The sequence below is a fragment of the Lycium ferocissimum genome, chromosome 8 (genome assembly GCF_029784015.1).
Source record: "Lycium ferocissimum isolate CSIRO_LF1 chromosome 8, AGI_CSIRO_Lferr_CH_V1, whole genome shotgun sequence".
Classification (NCBI taxonomy): Eukaryota; Viridiplantae; Streptophyta; class Magnoliopsida; order Solanales; family Solanaceae; genus Lycium; species Lycium ferocissimum.
In genome coordinates, this window is record NC_081349.1 from 38342779 (window position 1) to 38368860 (window position 26082).

A 26082-nucleotide genomic window follows, 5' to 3' on the forward strand; every position below is an offset into this window, starting at 1 on the left:
TTAATTCTTTTTCCCAAATTTGCCCTTTAACACATCCTATATCCTCATAATAACTATGTCAATCTAAAAAGAAAGAAAATCATAATTAAGGATATTTTAGTCAAAATTCCTCTTAATTTTTAGGAGTTGGTGGATCCCTTAATTTATGTGTCCGAGCTTAAAACCTCAATTATTTTGGACCGGGAGGAGTAAGGATTTGATAGGAAATATATATTACCATCATGTGAATGAGAATGAACATTTGGTTGAAGTGTAATTTGTCGGGTGGACTAAGAAAATGAAGGTGTAACTTCACAAACGAACGCTGGATTATTAAGAGGTCATTTGGTTGTTGTTCTTGAACATTTAATTCCAGCATAAAATTTCACATAAAATAATACCATGTTTGGTAGGTCGCATAAGGAAAAAAAAATGGCTGCATAATTTTAATGCATGGTTTGATTTGCGATATTAAATAATGCCTACTCTAAGTTATGCGGGATTTTATGTATAATTTTATTCAGAATAAAATATGAAATATAACACATCTAATGCATGATTAAGCTACTTAAAGACAATAATCATTTTTTAAAGTAAGTAATTTGTGTATACAATTTTCTAAGAATTAATCACCGCATGCAACAAGTATGAGAACCAGAACAACTCACTAGTTGCTGAAATTCCCAAAAAGACATCCGGCGGAAGAACAATAAATTAAAATAAATAATATTCCCTCTGTCTCAATTTAAGTGTCTTAATTTGACTTGACACAAAGTTTAAAAAATAAAGGGAGACTTTTGAATCTTATGGCCTTAAATTAAAGATGTTTAAAGTACCAAAAAGTTATTTGAATCTTGTGATTATAAACTTGCCACGTAGGATATTAGAATTGTCAATTTATTAAATATAGAAATAGACATTCTTTTTAGAACATACTAAAAAGGAAAGTAAGACACTTAGCCCCCGTTTGGCCATAAAAATTATTCACTTTATTCCAGAATTTTTTTTCACTTTTTTCCGGAATATCAAAAACTCAAAAACTTGATTTAAAAAAAAAATTACTTTTTTCACTTTTTTACAACTATATTTCACCAAAAATTACAATTTCAAAAACTATGACTAAGAGCCCGTTTGGATTGGCTTATAAGTTGTATTTGCTTATCAAAAACTCAAAAACCTTGATTTTAAAAAAAAAAAAAAAAATAACTTTTTTAACTTATCTACAACTACATTTCACCAAAAACTATAATTTAAAAAACTATGGCCATCCACTCCAACTCCAAATCCAAAATTTCAGAAAAAAGTAATTTTTTTTTATATCTATGGCCAAACGGGGCCTTAATATTGGGACGGAGGAATTACTGTAGTAGATTCAGCCAACTTAAAGAGATCTTTTTAGATTGATTGAAATCTAGACATCATGGCTTTAGGTGCTTCTAAGGGCAATGGTTTACTAGCTGTCTTTTTGTTTGAACCTGATATATTTTATTTCATATTAGCCGTAAAGTTAATTAAAACCAGGAATTCCCTTTCTTTTTATTTATTTATTTATTTATTACTGTCCAGCTTTCATAATATCATCAAACAACTAAGCTAGTTGCAAGGATATCCTATTCTCCCACCCCCATGCCCACTCTTAGGTGTTCACAGTTTGATTAAAAATCCATCCAAATTCAAAATCAAATTGACTAAATAAATTGATATTTACTTGGGTTTGGTTTGGTTTGGTTTGGTTTTAATTTTTAAAAACCGATGATATTTAGTTTGGTTTTGGTTTTACTAAAAGCAAACCGAAAAAAAAATCGAACCGAACCGATAAATTTTATACATAATTTTTATAATTATATATATACAATATGTTGATTTTTATAAATGCTTTAAAATAAATTATATACTTTGTAAGAATTTTTTTATTTATCTCTAACAAAATAATGAACTTTATACCTTTAAGCCGATTTTAAAAAAAAAATCCATGAATTCTAACTCATTTATTCAAAGAAACAACTATGAAATTTACCTAGATTCATTTTTTGTATTTCTTATAAACCTTATTCACTTAAATAAAATCATAAATCTTAAGACATTTTATTCATAATACAAGAAAACTATAGCTACCACAATAAAAGGATAATAATGAATTATAAGTTGGAAAAAGTTAAAAAATTCTCTCCTAATTGGAGGAAAAAAAACATGAAAAAGAGAAATATCGTTAGTTTTCTTAAAAATCGAAAATCGTTAAACCGAACCAAACCTACTACAACCAAACAAGTGGTTATGTATTATATTTGGTTTGGTTTTAAAATTTTTAAAAACCGACTTAATTGATTTGGTTTTGGTTTTAACCTAAAACCAACCCATGAACACCCCTACCCACCCCCACCCCAACCCCGACCCATATTGTCCTTTGATTTTAACAAAAAATAACAATCACACAGTTTATTTATATACAAGGTAATGTATAAAAAATATTATTGGCGACTAATAACTAAATAAGAGATAGTAATAGCTCCATATGTTCATTAATCTCTCTTTCCACCAATATGGATTGTGGTGGGATGATTGGATTTCTCCGCTTTTAAACAGATGTCTCGGATTCGAGCCCTTACAATGAAAAACATCTTGGTAGAAGCACCGCCCTAGAAATGAGTCCTGCAAATGGGAAACCCAAAAAAAAAAAATGTTAATCTCTCTTTCCTAATAAAAAATCACATTTTATATCCAGCGAAGTCTCAACAAAGCATGAATAGTTTTTAAAGTATAAAGAAATATAACAAGCTTTTTGAAATGGATAGGACGGGATGTAGTGTTATTTGCATACAAGATTAAAGTTAGCACCAGAGTAATTTAAAAAAGCAAGCTAGAATTAGATCCAATCTATTCTCAATAAAGACACACAGAACGAATCTTATCAAATTACTATGTTATTATAATATATTCCTAAAGAGGAAATTAACTTTTCAAATTACAAATTGAGGAATGCGCTCAATGATTCATTTATTAAAATCCTATATTGAACTAACACAAATTCTACTATCTGATTGGCCAACTAATCAACATCTTATTATATAATATTGCGTGGAGCTGACGTGGCGCCCTTCTTTAGCACCGCCTTGGGCCCCACGTGGGTCCCATACTAAACAACTTGGGCCCAATAAAAGTCCGGTTGACGTAAGCAATGCCATGATTGCCCGGATTCCAAATTCAGTCCTAAATCACATTTCATTACCACATTTGAAGTCCGTAGGGCCTCCATCTATCCCATTTTTTGGGATAATAATACATTTTTGGTCCTGCACTTATTAGTAAATATTGATATTGGTCCTTGTAATATATGCTTAAGCAGGTATAACCTTCAATTAACTATAATATGCACTTTTGGTCTCTACGCTTGTGAATTTTCATAAATTTAATGTATTATTAACTGTTAAACTATTTAATTATGTATGTATTATATTCGATTTGTATTGTAACTCCATATTTTGAGGATAACTAGATCTACAAATAGTCAAATACTAAGATATTTTCTATATGGAGTACCAAATTTGGCCAAAGATGTTGAAGTTGAAACTTGACAATTTGAGTTTTTAAAGTTATGATTATTGAAACTTTATTTGGACATCCATTTTACTTGGAAAAAAATTTAAAGTTTTGTTAGCAGAGGTGAAATTTCTCCAAAAATTGAGTCTGAGTCAATTTTTGAAACTTAAAAATATTTTGAAGATAAGCTTTTAAAATCTAATCAAATTTCATAACCAAATAAATATTTGAAATTAAACGTGCTAAATTAATTAAAAATGAAATGGAATTAGTCAAAATATCACAAGAACCAAAAATCGTAATTCATCAATAACCAGAGGACCAAAACCGCAATTCTCCCATCCTATTTATAAGAACTGGATACCATCTTGTTTCCTATTTGCAACTTTTTCGACGAGTGGTTCGCGTGATTTTCTCTCAAATCTCTTCAAATCTGTTAATTTCTTCTCAAAAATATTTACAAGTTTTAATCCAATCCCTAATTTTCAAACAAATTTAAACCTAAACTCATTGAAATTTTAAAAAAATGGTTGATTCATCAGAGAAACAACAACAACAATCGACAAACAATGTAGATGTGGAGATGGATGAGATGGAGAATTCAAATCAATTAGACGAAACATCGTCGTCGTCTTCATCAAACAATGATTTATACGACGATGTTTTATCAAACGCTGGAGAAACGAATGTTCTTCAGTGGCTTTTAGCTTTAGATTTGCAGGTTATGGGAGCTTGTAGAGCTGATGAAAGGCTAAAGCCGTTGTTGAAGCTTAATGTTTCTGCTGGTGCTGCTCAAGATCGATTGCTTGCTCATCTTAGTCAAGTATGTTGCTAATTTTACCTAAATTAATTTTAATTATTAAATCTATATATGAGGAATTCGTTTTAGGTCATCATGTTTTATTTTATTATCCGCGGTGTTTATACCTGCTACCTTCCACCAGCAACAGGTATTTAACAGGTACCAGGTAACTCTGTCCACCGAGGATTAGACAGATGGGAAGAAATAACCTAGTATTTTTGTCTACACTGGGATTTGAACCTGAGACCTAGCAAATCTGTAAAGAAGTGCGATTAAATCTATAAGGAATTCGTTTTAGGTCATCATTTTTTAAAAAAAAAAATTATCCGCGGTGTGATACCTGTTACCTCCCACCAGCAGGTAACTCTGTCCACCAAGGCTTAGATAGATGGGAAGAAATAACCTAGCAGATTTTGTCTCTGCCGGGATTTGAACCTGAGGCCTAATTAATCTGTAATGAAGTTTGATTGGATCTATAAGGAATTCGTTTTAGGTTTTCGTGTTATATTTTGATGTTTGTTGCACACTATTAATTAATCTGTAATGAAGTTCTATTAAATCTATGAGAATTTGTTTTAGGTCATCGTGGTCAATTAAATCTACGAGGAATTTGACTTAGGTCATCATGTTATATTTTGATTTTGATGTTCATTGGACGCTATTTTAAGTACTTTGCGCATTGGACTAAATTAATCTGTTATGAAGTTTAATTTAATCTATGAGGATTTTGTTTTAGGTCATTGTGTTCAATTAAATCTACGAGGAATTCGTTTTGGGTCTTCGTGTTATATTTTGATTTAGATGTTCGTTAGATGCCTACTTATTTGTTGCGAATTCTACCAAATTAATATGTAGCGAAGTTCAATTGAATCTATATATGAGGAATTCATTTTTAGGTTGTCGTGTTATATTTTGATTTTGATGTTCGTTGCACGCTACTTATTTGTTGCGAATTCTACCAAATTAATATGTAGTGAAGTTCAATTAAATCTATGAGGACTTCGTTTTAGGTCATCGTGTTATATTTTGATTTGAAATAATGGTCAAAAACACACCTGAATTAACGCTTTTTTGCAAGTTTCCTACCTGAACTATCAGGTGTGTGCGTTTCCTACCTGAATTAATTATTTATCAAAACACACCTCGATTGATAGTGGTATATTTTAATTTTGATTAAATCTATGAGGAATTTGTTTTAGGTCTTTGTGTTATATTTTGATTTTGATGTTTGTTGCATGCTAGTAATTAATCTGCAACGAAGTTCAATTAAATCTATTTGGAATTCATTTTAGGTCATCGTGTTATATGTTGATTTTGATGTTCGTTGGACGCTATTTTAAGTACATTGCGAATTGAAGTTCAATTAAATCTATAAGGATTTTTGTTTTAGGTCATCGTGTTATATTTTGATTTTGATGTTCGTTGGACGCTATTTTAAGTACGTTGCGAGTTGAGGTTCAATTAAATCTACAAGGAATTTTTTTGAGGTCATCGTGTCATGTTTTGATTTTGATGTTCGTTGGATGCTATTTAAAGTACGTTGCGAGTTGGGGTTCAATTAAATCTATAAGGAATTTGTTTTAGGTCATCGTGTTATATTTTGATTTTGATGTTCGTTGGATGCTTTTTAAAGTAAGTTATGAATTCTACCAAATTAATCTGTAATGAGGTTCAATTAAATCTATGAGGAATTTCTTTTAGGTCTTTGGGTTAATTTTTGTTTTGGTGTTTGTTGGACGCTATTTTATAATTGAAGTTAAAAAGGGTATATGAACTAATTTTGATTCTCCCACAGAACTTTGAGCCATCAGAAGTTGGAATACTCGCCAGGTGCTTGTGCATTCCACTCGTTTCAATGCGTGTCGGGAAGATCCAGAAGCAGGGGACGCTCTTGTGCCCAACTGCTACAAGGTAGTTGCATGAACTTTACCTTTCACATGCATTATATGGTGTTTCCATGTTGAGTGGTGTTTGGCTCCAGCATATTTGATTGTGATTTTAGTTCTTCTGACATTCTAATGAGTAATTACTATTTATTATTATTGATGTTTTTCATCTTTCCTTGAGCTGGGGGTCTATCGAAAACAGGCTCTCTACCCGTCACAGGGTAGGGGTAAGGTCTGAGTACACTTTACCCTTCCCAAACCCCACCTGGTGGGATTATACTGGGTATGTTGTTGTTATATTCATAATCAAGCATTGTGGTCTTAGCAATAATCGTAGCTCAGTAGCATGCTAATAAACCCATCTGGCCAGGATGCTGAAGAAAATAATTTTTTGCAATTATTGCACTATAAGCACTAGTGCACATTGCTTGATGAAGAAAATTAAGTTCACTTATCTTTTGCTAGTGTCATGGTACACAGAGGAAAACAGTATGAATGATCTTAGGATTCTTAGCAATTATCTAATAAATATATCCTGGTGGATTCATATCTTGTAATATTACATTGTCAGTAACCAAATGAGAACTTCTGTTACTAGTACTCATCTTACTGTCCTTTCTATTCTAGGGGTAGGATTTAATATGTCTAATCTTTTGATTTTAATTACCACTGGTTCAGACTGAAAAGGCCCCTCATTTTAACACTGAACTAGAAGTGTTATATATAGTTAGTGTTAGCTAGCTGCAGCTGGAGGAAATATAATTCGAAAGTTAACACTTCATTTGCCTCCTTTGAAGTTTGCAAGGCAGATAACTTCAACTTTTCACGTCATATGCTTATTTTTTAAATAGTCAAACATAGATTAGTTGAAATTCAAATTAAAAATGAAAGTATTACTCTTTTGATTGGTTTTTATATAAATTTTTAAAAAAAAAAAAAAAAGTGAAATGGCATTTAGCATAACAGTAAGAGGTTAATACGGAAGATGATTGGCTTTAGCCTTTATGAAACAACAAAGAGAAAAGCGAGAAGTGAATGTTGGTAATGTACAGATGTAGCAGCATTAATGTTCATTAGTAGTTAGAACTTAGAATAGGGGCCAATGGATTTTGACATGCAGTAACAAGTACCTGAGGAGAGACTAGGTCATTGTTCGATGGGGGGTTTATTAGCAGTATTGGTACTTGAATCATATATGACTGTCCCGCACGTACGTAGTTATTTCTTGCAGGAAAAGGGAGGTGTTTTTTTCCTATGGCCATCTTGAGCAATATTGCTTTAGTTGTAAGATGCTGGAGAATGTGTTGTTGTTCATTAATCCCTTCTTTTCTTAGTCACTTGACTGCAGCATATTTCTGCTGGTGAACGTATAGTACTTGAAATCCAGTGAAATTCTTTGTTCCTAGATGTGATATACTGACATTAGGTTATATTTGGGAGAGTTTCTTGTTTCCTGATCCCTAAACTCGTTTAGGGTTCAAATTTTGAGTATATAGTACATGAATTGCAGACGCATCATATCAACTGATGACCAGTACTTCTTGCTGGATACTATCATCAATTCCTGTCTTGATATGAGACTGTATATTGCTAGGAGGTGCATATTGACATCTGGAGGCACCGTAAAGGTTGGTATGTTTGTGCTTTTGTCAGTTTTGTCTGAATGGAGGCTGGTAGTGCTCAGTATTAATTCGTTTTAGACTGGTAGAAGTGCGTTTCTTTTGATGTATTAGTGTGTTGTTCTCTATCACCTCGCTTTATAGTATCATTGCAGCATTGCTTCCTTCATAATCTGGCTACATATGGTGCTTTTGTCAGTTTTGCCTGAATGGAGATGCAAGAATAGGTTTAATGTGGTATTTAGGGCAATAAATCCCATCAGATTGGCAGAAGTGTGTTTGCAATGATCTGTCAGCAAGTGATGTTTTCTATCACTTCATCCTTGTGCTGTGTATTGGCGTTATTACAGTGTTCTATTATTATGTTTTTGATTATTTCACCAAAGAAGTTGCAATCTTTCTCTCTACTTGTTTGATACTATATAGCTTAATCCAGTTTAACCTATACATAAAACTTAGTTGATCGTGGGTAGAAGTTGCCAGATGTTGTATTGTTTATTGATGGTGACAAATCTTCATGCTTCCACATGAAAATATCTTTTGACTTGTAGGTAAAATTGGGCGTTTACTATTATGATCTCTGAATTAAGGAGAAGTCAAGGTAGTTTCATGCTCCTATATTACATGATTCAATTACTTCTCTCTGAATTATCTAGAAGTCTGACTTGTACCCCCTTCATGCTAGTTTAGTTATTAAATATATGTGGTTTGATTGCCTTTTCTGTGAACCATATTAGAAGTTTCAATACTGTTCAGTATGTCATTTCTATGTTTCATGCTGTTCTGCGATTTCCTGTCCATAGCTCAGTCTTTTGCCTTTACATTGCTACACTTCTGTTTAAAATTGTCCATGTATTCTTTGATATATCCTGTAAGCAAAGAGATTTTCTAGTATTAGATTCCAAGTGGCTTTTGTGTCGCTTTTACGCTCAATGATATACGTGAATAGAGGAGTGAACCCCCCTCCCAAAAATAAAAAAATAAAGCACAATCTTCTTTTGGTGGGACTTTTTTGCTTTCTCTCATCATAATGAATATGTATCTTGTACCTGTTTTAACTGAACTTCTGGTTAACAAGGTGAAATTACTTGCATGTCACAGTAGTCTATCTTATCTAGCTCTTGTCAATAAGAAACATGAGGCATCCACCTAAATGATAATTACTTGATGTTGGTAATGCCGTTCAATTGCACAGGGCTATTGTCCTTGTTTTCTTAAGCTAGCTTATCCAGTAAGAATTCTATTGCGGAAAGAAGTGAAGATACAAAAATTGAGATTGAGGACTTGTTTAGCTGCCTTAATTTCTGTAATTCTAGAGAATTTTTTTGGGGAATTCATAATACCATTTCCTCAGCCAAGGGCGTCAGATATAGGATACACAAGTGATAAGTGTGCTGTATTTGGTTACATTCGATTTAGTGTGTAGCTTCTTGACAATGTAACTGCTCTTAAACATTTATTTTTTTCTTGTGCTGTTGCAACAGGGGAAACTTAAACCTTGCAATTCTGCCAACATCGAACTTGCGCATCTCATTCATTGGGGATGACGGCAGCACAGAGAGAGTTGGAACATTTTGCAGTGAATCTGATTGTTCTGCCATAGAGATTAAAGATATTGTGGCAGACGAGTCTGGACGCTCTTTTCTTATAAGTATCCCTGGTGGTGAGACTTTCTACTTTTGGTGTTCAGAGAAGTCTAAGCTTCTTGGCGATGAGTTGCGGAGAAAGGTATATGTTCATATGTTTACTGTGATCAACTGCTGAATATTTGTTATATTAAGCTTGCATATGTAGATGGCTAATATCACTAATTGTGGTTGGCTTAGATGAGGGATTTGGTTAAGATGAAACCTTCCTTGGCTGAATTAACTGGAATCGATGCATCACGGATTGATTGTTTTGCCATTCATCTTCGAGCTTATCTCCATGGTTCAGCAGCCATAAATCCTCAAGCAAGTTCCATGATGTCAAGAGATCCTTCCATAGATGGCTCTGTTAGTTCTTCAGAACTCGGTCTTGATGCCCAGATATCAGTTGCATTCCAGAAACCTCTGCGGTCTGAGCACTTTGGTGGCCTAGGATCAAACACCAGCCTGATGTGTAGCCTTAGTCCTATGTCTACTGGTGCTTTTAAAGATAGCGTGCTCAGGAACTCATCGTCAGTAAGTGTTTCTAGAGAGAGGCCAAGGCACGATGGTGATAGCTATCTTTCATGTGTGGATAGCCAGATTTCAGGCACAAGTAGCATAGGTGCACCTAATTCAACTCATGATGAAGACAACGACAAGCTTGGAAGGGAAACTGGTCCTTCAAATGTTTTGGAACCATTTGTTGCTGCCCCGCCTTTCCAAGGCTCTGCAGCTACTGTTCATTCTCTGGATTCAGCAGTTTTCTCTCCGTATTACTGTTGGTGTCCTCCTGCTGTATCCACTCTGCAGTACTCAGTTGGAAGTCCACATTTCCCTATCCTGTCCACAGACTCGTCAATACCACTACTTCCTTCAATAGCACCTTCTGCTTGTTCATCTGGTATTTTGACACCAATGCCATCTCTTGTCAGTGATGTCTCCACTCTAGATTTCCCACCTCTTTTGCCTGAGCCATTGATCAGGTTGCCATTTTCTTTGGCAACTTCGCAGCAAATACCTACTTTCACACCTTTAGTAGGCGATTCTATAGTCCATATTCCAGTTATTGACGTTTGCTCTTCTGGCCAAGGTTACTTCGTCAGTGCAGGTCCTGCTATCTCTGGCAGTATTCCACAGTTGCATCCAAATTTGGTGAATCCCTTAATTCCACAAACAGAATCAATGGCTGAGAAAAGTGCCAGGGATACTCTTCGGTTGCTCATAAATAACTCCAACCAGCCTAGCCCACAGCTGATTGATCTACTGCCCCCTATGCTTTCTCGTAGTGGGGAAGAGGCGCGAAATATGCTGGCTACTGGAAGCAGAGGACTTTACTCCAATCTACTGCCTCCTATGCTTTCTCGTAGTGGTGAAGAGACACGAAATATGCTGGTTACTGGAAGCAGAGGACTTTACTCTAGAACCATAGGTGTTGATACCACCATAGCAAATGATTTTGCAATTAAGAGTTTGGTCTCACTATCTGAAAAGCCTATTGGATGGCTTGATAAGAAGCAAATTGGTATACAAGAGTTGTTTGTTCCGAGGGACAAACCGGGTAGTTCTGGTGAATCTTCACTGGGTGATGGTTTTTTAGATTTTGAAGAGGAAAGAAAGAATTGATAGACAGAGTTCTCTTGTTTGCTTTTGTGTTTTGCAAGTTGTGCCGCAAAAAGCTGTGAATATTTTCTATGTAGCTTTGTACTGTCAAATGTAATTAGTACCAAGTCTCTCCATATCAATATAACCTTTCTATGGTTATCTGATATCTGATGTATGTTTGTGTGCTTGTTGGATGCAAAATAAAATATCCGTATAGGTGCGAAAGATCATCAGTTTTGTTGGTGGAATAATCGGCTATAGAAGTCGAACAGCGATCTGACAATATATAAGTTCAGCTTCGAAGTGGAATGAATTCTCTGCGGACAAGATAAAAGGAGCTGAAATCCAAATTATTACTAGTTCCTTCTTTTGTTTATGTAACAATATGATATTTAGAATTTACTGGTTTAATTAATTTAGATTTGCGGGAAGCTTTTTTATTAGTGTTTTTCCATCCTCGGGGCTTGAATCCAAAACCTCAAATTAAAGATGAAGAAGTGAAGATATTTCATTCGTCCTACTACATTACCTTAGTGAATGGTGATAGTCAATTAGGTCCTTGTGTATCCGATTTTCCACTTTACTCACTTATATTATTTTAGGTACTAACACTTGTTTTCGAAATTACTTCTTTTTGCTTTCAATAACTTATATTATATTTTTCAAGATTCTTGTATTGGATGAAAAATTTCAAGATTCTTATATTGGATGAAAATCAATCTGCAGATATCCAACAAATGGAAAAAGGTTTGTTACAAGGAACCAAAACATTACCCACTAAGGTCAATGGAAGCATAAAACAATTATCTTCATTGTTAACTAACCCTCTTATGTCTCTTTTCTCTGTACATCTGTCCACTATCTTGAATGGCTGCCAAATAACAGTCGGATTTTACTGGTCTGTCCACTGTAGTACAGCACTCCTGTTTTGTCCTTAGTCATTACAGAACCTCCAGAAAAATGATCAATTTACAACAACAAACAACATTCTAGTGTAATTCTACAAGTAGGGTCTGAGGAGGAGGATAGTTTCGTAACCTTGTGAAGATAGAGAGGTTGTTTCCGGCAGACCTTCAGCTTAATTAAAGCATATCAAAATCAAGTAAATAAAAGAAATACAGTAGTGGAGAAGTCATGTTGGAAAATAATGGAGAATAGAACAATAATCCCGACAAATAATATGATAATCGAAGCAAAAGAAACACAGATAATGATAAAATCGAAGAACAAGCTAGTAGTTAAGTAAAAAAATAATAATCAATTTGTACAGAAAATAAGAAAATGCAGCGCAATTTTAACTTGAAATTCAAAAAATAATTATTTAAAGTTAAAATTGAAACACAATATACTCCTCAAATCAATTCATCTTATAGATAGTTTAGGAATGCAAGAATTGTGCAGCGCTCGAGGGGACCAAGAAAATACCAAAAATGATAAGGTCGATATGTCGTAAGTGATGAGCCTATTTTGTTTTTGCTTTGTCTCTTTCAGTTTATTTATTGTTAAATTTTGTGGAGAGAATTCAGAACTGAGAAATCCACATTTAATTATAGAATGCCATTCCATTAAATAGGGAAGCCGAACCATATATCTCAATCAGTGATTGGGCCTTCCATTTTGTTGCTGACATACGCACATGAACTTCCTATCTCTTCTTCCACCACACAACTCACAAGCCTATGTGTAACAGTGGCAAAACATAATTTCAACAATTCAGAGAAAATAATGAAATACACGAATATTAGCAATAATACTTGGAGTAATCCATTATTTCTAATACAAGCTAAGTACGTGACAAAGCTCAATTTTGACAATCGATGTTGTCTTTACTCGAGGTATGCTCTGATTGAGGTCTTGGGTGGAATTTTTGTCCCTAATATTGTATTTTGGTTAGCAATATATTCCGCGCATTGACTTGAGAAAAATATGCAAAATTTATTAAAGAGAATGAAGAATGGGAACGAAATAAAATAAAGTACTTCTAGCTCTATAACTTGTTTGGCCATAGTTTTTTTTTTAGTCATAAGTGCTTCTTTTTTGGCCAAAAATGTTTTTTTTTTTTTTAAGGTGTTGGGCCAAGCTTTTAGAAGGAGAAAGAATAATTTTGAGTAGAAGTTTTTGAGAAGCTGAAAAAAGTAATTTCTCCTGAAAAACACTTCGAGAAAATACACTTAGACTCACCTTTTACAACCTTGGTCAAATACTATTGCTAAAGTGTTTTTCAATTAATTAGCCGGACGCAACTTACCAAAAGTACTTTTTGAGAAACATTTTTGAGAAAAATACTTTTTTCATTAAGTAGATTTTAGAAACTTGGTCAATCTCAAATGCACTTCTCTTGTAATATAATGAATTTGAGTGCTTAATTACGATAAATACTTACTCGTAGAGATGGTTTATCTTGCTCCAAGATTGCTTCGTCAATCTTTTCTTATTATATATGTATATATAAATAATAAACAAAACAAAAATACTGCGTATAAATTTAATAATAATTCCATCTTTGAAAAAAGGTTTGGTGAAGTGTCCCATCTCACTTTGAGAGGTCGATTATATTGCTCAAGCCCCTTTAATTTATTTTGTGTTACAAAATTCTCTTAAAATAAATATAGATGGCGACAAAATTCTCAACTGCCGGCTCCTATCAAAGAATTAAGGAGCAATAAAACCAATTAAGCTAGAATCTGTTCAATGTGTAAATATCTTTAACGTCAATATTTGTGAATTCTTTTTCTTTATATTAGTATATAGTATATCTTTTGTGTTTTGTGAATATTATATTTTTATCGTATGTCTTCGTCAAATAAAGATTGTATGGAACCATTCTGGAAAAGTATTTGATAAGTTATGATATTTTGTGTTTTCATGATTTGACAAACTAATTCAAGGAATCAGATATGTTTTTTGAATAACTACATGGGATCAGGTTCTAGGTGGTGCAGGTCAATTCTACAGCTGTAAAGCTGCTGACACTGTATCGACTGGTAGCAGTGCAGCAGCACAGCTGCAGTTCGCTAGTGGCCAAAGCAATATGAAATGTCACTTTCATATCAACCCACTTGCTCCACCTATATAAACAACATGTTACAAGTGAAAACCTAACACTAGTAAATCAGAAAATATTTTCATATCTAAAGTGCAAGTCGCCACCTCTCAAAGTGCTCTCAAGAACAATGCTACAACAAACGAAGGACAGGGCTGACAGGGTAAGTCTCAACAAGATTGGGGGCCTCAGGCCAAACTTCATAGACAGGCCCTAATTTTTAAAAAGAAAAAGAAGATGAAGAAAAGATCGTCATATATATTTTTATTTAAAGTCTATTTTTCTAGTTTTTTTAGATGCGAACTCATTAATTATTGTTTTATAATCTATTTGTTCTAACAATTGTTTTTCAATTGATAATATAGCTAATCCATTCAATCTCTCTTTTTGCATAACCGGAATCATATTTTCTAGTTAACATATTTAAATTGAATAAATTCTAATAACAACTTAACAAAGATAGATACTTATGAAGCAAGAATATCAACCATGACAAATTTTCAATGAAATATAAGATAAAGTTAGAACAATAAAACCCGGTTCAAGAATTTGATAAGCTAATACAAAGATATTGAAATAGTGTTCTTGTTGCTTCAATATAATGATTGCTCAATGCTTGATAATTGAAGAAGACGCCAAAAAGTAAATCTTAATCTTTCGTAAGTACTAAGTTTTGCAGCAGAATGTTTAGGAGAACTGAGAATTTTTAATAATAATAAGAGTACAAGAATGATGAAAGAAAGAAGAAAATAAGTAAATATAGATAACAAAATACTGATCCAAATAAATATGAATACTACAAATATACAATTACCAAGAATAGTTATCCCATTCCCCCAATTATGCTCAACGTATCCACTCCCCCCATAAAAGGGAAGAGGTTACCATTCTCTACCCAAAAATATCCCCAATGCGAACCCCACCCCCCCATAATAAAAGAAAGAAATAACTGTTGTACTTCTTCCCAATATCTCTTCAAACTTCCAATTCAATCGTACACTTTTTATTTTTTATTTTTTATTTTTAAAGTAGTAAATATATACATATAGGGTGTTAAAAATTTGGGGCCCAAAAAAGGTGGGGCCCTAGGCCATTGCCTTACCTGCCTACCCTTTCAGCCGCCCTGGTTCCCAATCATTGAAGATGTCTCAAGTTCTTAGGTTCATTGAGTCTCTGTCTTTTGTTCTTTATCTTGTATTCTTACACTACTTTCAAGAAGTGTCATGGTAGGACAGTTTCTCAAATATTCTGAGTTGTTCACTTGGCTATAGTTAGTCAAGGTGTGTCTTTGCAATAGAGTTATTGTAAAGGTCTTGCAATAGAGTTATTGTAAGGGGAGGAATTAAGAGTTTAATTCCTAGATTGCAATAGTTTGTAATTTGAAGTTGCTCGGTTATAGTGAAGTTTGAGCAAAATTCTACTGCACTGAGTCGTGATTTTACTCCTTTGAGCAATGAGGTTTCCACGTAAATATTTTGTGTTATTTACTTTCTCTATACTGTTTGGTGGACTCATATATTCTATCAATTATATTATTAAAGCTGCCTTAAAATTCTATGTTTGAAAAACTATACTCAAAATGTTAGACATTTGTTTACAAGACTGCTTATGTTCATGCGCACCCAATGTTTATTTGACTCATTCAACAGACTATTGTATAAATATGTTGGAAGGTGAGCAATAATTTCTTTAACACGTAAAGAATGTCATTCTTCATTGTACTTGGGTAAGGTTTGAGATTTTTAAAAACTTCGTTCTGTACCTCTGAAAGGTTTGAAATTGGAAAAAACTTCGTTGTTTACTTGCCTTAAGATTGAAAAAGGTAAAAATGTTAGCATCACGTATTTACATCCAACCAATAAATACAAGACATGTGTCTTTCATACAAAAACTTATGAGACAATTACACTCAGTATCAATTGGGGTACCAATGCTATCAAATTTAGCCCATATTTGAGTTTCTTGCTCACAGATGTTTCATCTTCAGTTTAAACAAAAATTACTTGTCAAAAAATGACCCATTCCCCTCTTCCGCCCCCTCTCTCTCCACTGCCTCCTTCTTTTTCGGTTTTTTTTTTTTTTTAATTTTTTTAATTTTTTTTTTTTTGGAGTTCGCCACTTTCTTTTTTTAATTTTTAATTTTAATTTTTTTTTATTATTATTTTAATTTTTTAATTTTTTTTTTGGAGTTTGCCATTGCCTCCATTTTTTTAAATTTTTTTTTATTTCACTGGGTATGTTGTTGTTGTTTTTTTAATTTTTTTAATTTTTTTTTTGTTTTTCATTTTTTTTTAATTTCCCGTCTCCCTCTGTCACGCCGGATCTTTAATTTTTTTTTTTTTAATTTTTTTTATTTCCCCTCTCCCTCTGTCACGCCGGATCATTGATGTTTGAACAATTGGTTCTAGTGGTGGTGTTGGAGTTCGTCGGAGAACGAAACTCCGGCGATGACTGTATCTGGGTGTATATGAGCGTATATGAGTGTATAATATTGTATGTCGATGTATATGGGTGTATAAGCAGGAGAACGAAACTCCGGCTATGACTATATGTGGGTGTATATGAGTGTATATGGGTGTATAATATTGTATATGGGTGTATATGGATATATGGGTTATAATATTGTATATGGGTGTATTATATTGTATAATATTTTATATGAGTGTATATGGATGTATATGGATATATGAGTTATAATATTGTATATAGGTGTATATAATATTGTATATGAATGTATATGGGTGTATAATATTGCATACGGGTGTATATGGATATAAGGGTTATAATATTGTATATGGGTGTATAATATTTGTATATAGGTGTATATCAATGTAGATGAGTATATGGATTATAATTTTTGTATAATATTGTATATGAGTGCATAATATTGTATATGAGTATATGGATTATAATGTTGTATATGAGTGTATATGGGTATATGAATTATAATACTCTATTAAAAAAATTAAAAATAATAATAATAATAATAACAAAACAAAACAAAAAACGAGGCAGTGGCGAACTCCAACAAAAAAAAAAAAAAAAACGAAAAAGAAGGAGTCAATGGAGAGAGAGGGGAGAAGAGTTTTTGGGTTAGAACAGAATGTAAGTTTTGAGCTATTTTTTTGCAATGTAAGTGACCCAATCGTATATTTATGAAATTTCCCCAAAATTTATCACTTAATTATGATTAATTACTATATATATTTTACCTTACTATAAGAACATTTACCTCTTCTCGTTTCCTTATAGATTAGCCTATCCGCTCCACTCCAATAAAGAGAAGTAACGAAGGAAAACATATAAAGACGAAGGACTGAGATACAGCTACAAATACAAACAAAGATATTTTGGTCGAATTAATTCAATTTCCAACACTCCTTAGTAGCAAGTCCACATCAACACTGCAAATTGTACGCCTCCTTGTCTAACATGAAGCAAAAGGTAACAAGCATTTGGTGTTTTATGTCTTTTTGTTCCTATCAATTAGGAAAAGAAAAAAAACATTCACTATTCTAGAATGTATGAAATTGTTGGACCATTAGACTATGAACATACCAGTGACGAAATTAGGTATATTACTGAGGATATTTAAGTTTTAATATAGGGATATATAAGGTATAGAAACACACCTAAGCATAAGCGAGGGTCCTATTGCCTCCTTAAATTTATTTTTTTCGTCTTATTTACCTCTTTCATTAATTATAACAAGTTAAGCATAGCATGTGTATGCGCCTATATAAAAGCAAAAAAGAGACTCTGCACTTAACTGTGGAATAACATCATCAACTATGGAATAAGAAATTAAGATATCTCCTTTTAGCTTTTGTATAGGCGCACATGGACAATTTCGACATAGTTATCTTCTCCCTTAAATATGTTATTTGCCTGGAATTTCCTACGTACCTTCTTTAGATTCTACCATAATTGTGTTTTATTTAAAAAAAGTTTTATGGAAAAGGTTTTCTTGGGGGAAAAGATCTCTTCCATATTTAAATAACCCTTTCTTGGAGGAAAGGTTTCGGACCTCTATATTTTGAAGAATCTCTCTCATACAAAATAACACAACAATAACATTCACAATGTAATCGTTTAAAGCGTCTTGTTTAGAGGAAAATTTTGTCTTGTTTAGAGGAAAATTTTCTCTCAATAACTCTGATGTTTTTTTTATTAGTTTTCTTATATGTAAGCCAATTGGCCAAACTATATTAGCGTTATTATGCATATTTTAGTATATTTTCTTTGTTGTCGGATTTATCGTTATTCAAGGTTTGCAATAATTAGCTTCCGCATGATGCCATGTTAGTTCGAGCACAACAAGTGGTATCAAAGCCAAGTGAACCCTAGCTTACCTTAAACGCTTGGGTCAATTTCAACTCATGTTCACTTTAACTCATGTGCTCCAATTTTAACCTGTGCTCACTTTTAAAGCACAATGCTCAAATTTTCAACTATACCTACTTTTAACAATGACAAGCAACAATGATGAAGATTTATGAAGATGGAGAATTAAGATTATTTTGTCAGAAAATTCAAGCCAAGGGGAGATTTGTTAGAGTTTGCCCAAAATTTCCTACATTATTTAGATTCCACCATAATTGTGTTTTATTTTAAAAAAAAAAATATTCTTGATGGAAAAGGTTTCCTTGGTAGAAAACGTCTCTTCCATATTTGAATAGCCTTTTCTTAGAGGAAAAGTTTTTGGATCTCTATATATTGAAAAATCTCTCTCATACGACATAACACAATAGTAACATTCACAATGTAGTCGTTTAAAGCGTCTTGTTTAAAGGGAAATTTTCTCTCAATAATTCGTATGTTTTTTATTAGTTTTCTCATATGTAAGTCAATTGGCCAAACTATATTATAGTTATTATGCATATTTTAGTATATTTTCTTTGTTGTCTGAATTTATCGTTGTTCAAGGTTTGCAATTATTAGCTTTCGCATGCCATGTTATTTCGATCGCTACAAAATATATACAAAAAAACATAAATTTTTTACTTATATACGTAGTATAATTTTAAATTTTTTACTTATATATGTAGTATAATTTTCTATAATATTATTTTCAACGAAGAATATTTCACTGACCAAGCTTTCATCTGTGTAGCTACACCACTGGAACCAACTTGGTGTAAGAATCTTCACTAAATATTATTTTAAAACTGATTTGCGCTACTTTAAGGATGTTACGTTCCTCATATTAATGATATACATACACGTGTATTATAATAGGTCAGTTGAACATCCTTCATCAAAATACTTATACATAAAAATATATATAATTTTGAACACCCTTAGCGAAGTTGTATATATGTTATTTGCCAATATAAATCTTGTTAAGGTCGGTCCAGCCACTCCCTGGTAGCACCACATAGTCAAAGAGAATATGCTTTCGCTACAAAAAAAAAAAAAAAAAAAAAAAAAATTTTAAGGCTGAAAGTTGTAAGGCTCGAGGGTTTTTAGCCTCCACTAATTACTTGAGGAGGCTAAAACTCTCATAAATTGTAACTTTCAACCTCCGTAAATTACTCATTTTTTTGTATTTGTTTATCTGTTATTGTTTTATTTAAAGATCTTATTCTTAAATAGCCTCCACAAACACCAAGAAAACGGAAGGGAAGGGAGAAAAGAGGGCCACCTTTTCATATTGCTAATTATCTTTTGATGTCATCTGCAATTAACCTAAAAAAAAATTATCCTTATTGCAACAGAACAAGACATGCTAATTGATAGTTATAACCGCACATTCTATTATATAAAAGTGTGGAAGAGGGGCTAATACAACATTAATTGCTTGTACCAAAAGCTTTATAAATTATACACATTACGTGAATGCTTGTATCAAAAGCTATATAACTTGTACACTTTAACCAACTATTTTTTTATTCCACGTGGACATATATTATACGTAGTACTTAATATTATATTATTTTTTTTCATGTATAGACGTATGCACTTTAATTTTAATTCTTCGACACATTTATTTCCTCTGTGCACTTTTACTTGTTCACTTTTGACTTTTCACGTTCTTGCTGAATATTTATTCTCTTCTCATGTATAAACGTATGCAGTTCAATTTTAATTCTCGTACACAATTTTTTTTCGTGCATTTTTACTTGTTCACTTTTGACTTTTCACGTTCTTTAAGAATTAATAAATCCCACGTGGTCATATGTCATAGTACTGAATATTTATTCTCTTCTCATCTATACACGTATGCACTTTAATTTTAATTCTTCGACACATATTTATTTCCTCCGTGCACTTTTACCTGTTCACATTTGACTTTTCACGTTCTACCTGAATATTTATTCCTTCTCATGTATACATGTATGCACTTCAATTTAAATTCTCCGACAATTATTTATTTCGTCTGTGCACTTTTACATATCCACTTTTGACTTTTCACGTTCTTTAAGAATTAATAAATGAAGTACTCCCTCTGTCCCATATTACTTGGCCACATTACTTGACTTTTCACGTTCTTTAAGAATTAATAAATGAAGTACTCCCTTCGTCCCATATTACTTGGTCACATTATTATACTTGAGTTTTCATGTTCTTTAAGAATTAATAAATGAAGTACTCCCTTCGTCCTATATTACTTGGCCACATCACTAAAAATATATGTCTATTTTCTATTCTATATTTTTCTTTATTATTATTATATTATATACAAACGCCCAAGGTGGACGAACACAAAGAACAATAAGTTATATAAAAAAAGAATCGAAATTGTACTTGCCAGGAACTAACATGTGTACATTTCGGGCCCCACAATCCAAAGATCTTAATTATCCTTTCATTTCCTTCATTTGGCATATATTCCCTCCGTCTCAATTTAAGTGTTTACCTTTGACTAGACACGAAGTTTGAGAAATAAAGATACACTTTCAAATCTTGTAGTTCTAAATTAAAAATATGTATAATATAATAAAATATCCTTTGAATCCTGTGATTATAAACTTAACATGTAGGGTATTTGAATTGTCAACTTACTAAATATAAAAAAATGCGAACATAACCAAAATAAGTCATATTTTTTTTATTTAACAACAAACGCCCAAGGTGGACGAACACAACAATAATAAGTTGTACAAAAGCAACTGAAATTGTACTCTAAGCCGGAACTAACATATGTACATTTCAGAAGTTTAACATTAATGCTATCTCTTGTGTGTTTACTTTTTAAGTCCTCACGTGTCCGCAGTGTCTCAATTGTCCTTCATTTGCATATACTCCCTCTGTCTCAATTTAAGTGTCTATGTTTGACTAGACACGGAATTTAAGAAATAAAGATAGACTTTTGAATCTTGCCGTTCTAAATTAAAAATGTGTATAATATAATAAAATATTCTTTGAATCTTGTGATTATAAACTTGATATGTAGGATATTTGAATTGTCAACTTACTAAATAAAAAAAGGCGGACATAACCAAAATAAGACAAATTTTAACAACAATTGAGAAATTAAGGGGAAAAATAAGAGAAAAAGAAAAAAAAATATGGAAACTCACTAAGGAGAATCGCAGAATCCTTTGCAAAATATACAAACCATAAAGACTAATTAAATTGAGTAATTAAATTAATCATATTTGGTCCCGTGCATTGCAGGGCATAATTTGCTGGTAACCATTATTAAAGGTGAAGATGAAACATCGCACAAAAGCTCTTTAATTAACTTTGATATATTTTACTTTCTATGCAATACCACTACTTTGTCATATGGATAAAATATACTTTCTCTATATTCTTTTCTTTACAACCATTTTTGGCTTCAAGTCCAAGCTATTGCAAAGAACGGAACTCATTCATAAATTACTAAAGATGTAAGCTCATAGTTTGAGTTATTTCATGGGTTGTCACTCAACTTTCGTTTTATTGCACTAATACCACTAAATTATTTTTTTCTAACGAAAGAATATAATCAACTTTGATTAACTATCACAAAAAAGGTCATTAAGAGGAAACAAAAGGGAGAACTTTTGTGGTATTAGGCAAAGTGGAACGAGAGTTTGATTACAATAAAATTCTTTAGTGACTAGTGATACTTAGGTAAAGTTGAATAATTTCTTTAGTAATTTTTGTGACATATATGAGCAACGTTAAGTATTTTTCAAGTTATAAAATAGTTTAGTGACTTTGCTGCAATAAAGAAGTCAAGTAACCATTTGTGAATTTACCCTTCACAATTTGCATCAAATAGGCATCAAATATGATATGATATATATTAAAAATCCAAGATTCTAATAATCCAGATTAACGGGACCAATTGTGAGATTAGAAGCATCTTTGAAGTCCACAAGTAAGACCCACATAAACATAAATTAAATAATAATCCTGCTTATTGGAATATTTTCAGTAAAAGAAATTTTCAACTCTCAAGCCACAGAAATCAAAGTAATCAAAAAAATAAAATAAAAAATCCCTCCACAATATAAAAGCAACCAACATAAAATGTCTGCGAATCATCCTCCAATAATTATTAGAAGGAAAAAAAAGGGTGGGTGGGGGCAATATATATAGAAATCGCAATTAGAGAATCAATATTGAGCTTTCCAAATCTTTTCTGTGTCTTTATTATTAATACAGAAAAGAACATATAATAGTCAGAGAACCCTGCGATTAACAAAGAAAGTAGATTCCATCATCTTTAATCAGAAGTTTCGGGTTTGAATTCTATGAACGAATAAGCCTTTGTTTAGAAGTTGTTCCCCTTTAATGGACCATATACAACACAAATTTAAATTAGTCAAACTAGTTAATTTTATATACCAAATTATACCAACAAAAAAAACTACACATAGAAGGCGACACTTGTTTAGTTGTTGTTTGGGAGCTGTATTGAGAATTAGAAGCGGCAAAATATCACAGGTTAGATAACAATTGGAAATATAAAAGTTTTTACACTAATACTAATAGTACATGGAGTATAATTTAAATCTTAATTATATTATCTCATAAGTCATAACACGGACTAGTTACAAAGGTAAGTTTGAGAAATTTGTCTTTCTTGAGTAATCAGAAATTCAGATGGCTAGTGAAGTACTTGCTTTTGTTCACTAGTTTGTCACTTATGACATGTCACTGGGTATTTGGTTGTTGTAGCAATTAAAAATTAATTAATAAATTTACTTATAATTATTTAATAAATAATATAACTGTATAAATATTTTTAAAATTTACCGTACATACAATTTAAATTCATCCATCACGCCTTACATGTGAATATTCCCAATTTACAATCATTACAATTTGAAATATTTGGTTGTAAACTGTCCCCCCCAACGGTCTGGCCGATTAAAGACTTTTACCTATTTACTACTACTACTTTCTTTATTTCGCTGTCACCATGTTGCGGCTATTGACTTTTAGCCTTTTAAGTACTACTCCCATTATTATTACTGTGGTGACCACTTTTTACTTAGGCCATAGTTTTCAACCATAGTCCACATCTCATTTTTCAGCTTTTCTAGGATGTACCAAAATCTCATTTAAATCAACATATATTCTCTTAGTAGGCGTCTCGCCATAGAAACAAAAAAAAAAAAAAAAAAAAAAAAAAAACACTTTTTTTAGAATTTTTGAAGTTGGAGTTGGAATTAAAGTTGTATTTGGTCGAAGGGATTCAATAGCTCAGTTGGTTGACTATCTGAACTTTTACCTTCTTAGTGAAGGTTTGAATCCCCACATTGTAATTCCTTTTGCCATTTCTCCTTCCTCTATCCCTTATGTAATAAAAAAAGAGTTGTGTTTGGCCCATAATTTTTGTAAATAATATTTGGTTGTTGAAATGTACTTTTTCTAAAAAACATGAAATATGATTTATACTCCAATTTCTAAAAACTAGTAAAATCACACAAAACAATTAATAAACCTAACCAAAGGCGTAAACATTGCCCCGTCAACCTCACTTTACACTTGTACTCCATATAAAACCTAACAAGAACTAAACTAAGTAGCTGTAAAAAATAAACACTTTCAAAAACTTTTATAAAAATAGTTGTAAAAATAAACACTTTGAGGTCTTTTTATAAAAATAAAAACTTTTAGGGTAAAAATTGAAAACAGAAAACAAAAGTAACGTTCAAAACAGAAAATGAAAAAAGTGAAAAACAACTTTTTGGTTGTTTTTCAAATTCCAAATACAACTTCAAGTTGTATTTAGAATTTTTATGGCCAAACACTGATTTTTGAAAAAAAGTGAAAAAAAAAAAAGTGAATATTTCTCATGGCCAAAACGGGTAGAAATGAACTTGCTTTTGTTCATGAAATGGGTTTAGGAGCACTGCCCGAAAACCAATAGTGTAATAGGTTTAAAAGAATGATCATGTATCTATAAAAATAATATTGATTAGTTAGATAAGAAGACATATAAATAATCAGTGATTATTACGCGTTTAACGGTGTGCTAGTTAAAGGAGTAGATGAAAATTTTGAAAGATTAGTGTCCCAACTAACATAGACAAAAAGTATTACATAGATAATTTATTCTTTATCTTCTTAAATCTTATAGTGGACAAAGTTATATCTTACCTATATATACGGATTGGAGAATTGCGGGCATTTAGAGAGAACTATACCGTTATTTCAAAAGAATTAGTGACTTGTACTTTAAATTAATGTGGGAAGTGCACAATACATGCTTGAAAGACATTTGATTAAAATATAGTCGGAGCTTACAAAATATTTAAAGTTTAGTCAATTAGAAATCAAATTTCAGCTAACGTCTGAAGTTCCAAATTTACTATACTTTGGGTTTGAAGTTTGGACTGGCCAAATCTAACTTCAGTCCTCAAGTCAGAAGTTTGAATGGCAGTTCAAATTCAGACCTTAGGTTGTAAATTACGCTCTAGACCCCAAGGTCTGAATTTCGATTTTGGCAGTTCAAACTTCAAGTCACGTGTCTGGAGTTAGGTTTTGACATTAAAATTTATGATGGTGGTCTAAACTCTAGTTCCTCATCTTGCTCATAGAGGTGGAGCGGGATTTAATTTTATGAGTTCAACCTTTAAGGTTGTTAGCATCGGATTATTAGAATCGTGAATTTATATACATCTAGTACTTGTTGCAAATTTCATAAATTCCGCGTCAAAAGTATTGAATTCAAATGAACTCGATACCGTCTGCATCCGCCTCTGCTTGCTCTCATATTAGACCACGGGAAAGTGTGTGTTTGCATTTTTCAATGACGAAATTGATAGATAACAATTGTTGAGTTTCTTTCATCACTTGCAGCACATCTTAGTGCTACTTTTGTTTGGAAACGAACCATTTTCGTTCTACAATCGATATTAGCATAGCAAGAAGCCAATCCATGCCCATAATAACATCAAAATCCACCATTTTTAACTCATGCAAGTCAATCATAGTACGACGATCACAAATCACAATTACACAATTTCTATATACTCGGCTAGCTATTACCTATTCACCAACGGGTGTGGATACCTCAAAAGGTTTGATCGACTCCGGTTTGATTCTAAACCGACCCGCAATATACGGAGTAACATATGACAATGTGGAGCCAGATCTATCAAAGATATACATCATGAGAAAATACCGATAATATACCCGTGACAACATCAGAGATGACTCAAGATCTTGGCATCCAAACAAAGCATAAATACGGTGGCCGAGGACCGCTAGAATGGGGACTCTCCTCTCGCCTCTACCATGGTTGACCGGCGCATGTGAATCCGGCCCCGCAGGCGTATGTAAGACGAAGATCCTGGCCACCGACCCCGAAGGCTGGGTCCTACCTCTACCACCAACTGAGGGGCAATCACGCATAATATGACCTGGCCGACCACATGAATAGCAAACCCCTGAACCCAATCTGCACTGACCCTAATGTAACTTCCCACACTGGGAGCATCGTGGTATGGGTGGCCTCGCCTGACCCGAATCACCTCTGAACCGAGATTCCGAAAAGCTCGACTCGGCTCCCGGACGAGTAGATCTATCAAATTCTAGCTCG

General features: G+C 32.7%; 1 protein-coding gene across 1 annotated transcript; it reads left to right on the forward strand.

The window, feature by feature from the left end:
• The first annotated feature begins 3983 nt into the window (after positions 1-3983).
• LOC132068371 (uncharacterized) lies at positions 3984-11280 on the forward strand. The gene is made up of 4 exons (XM_059461941.1): positions 3984-4339; positions 6114-6229; positions 9308-9551; positions 9650-11280. The coding sequence occupies exons 1-4, from the start codon at positions 4043-4045 to the stop codon at positions 11072-11074; spliced, it is 2082 nt and encodes a 693-aa protein (XP_059317924.1). The 5' UTR covers positions 3984-4042; the 3' UTR covers positions 11075-11280.
• Positions 11281-26082: the final 14802 nt, after the last annotated feature.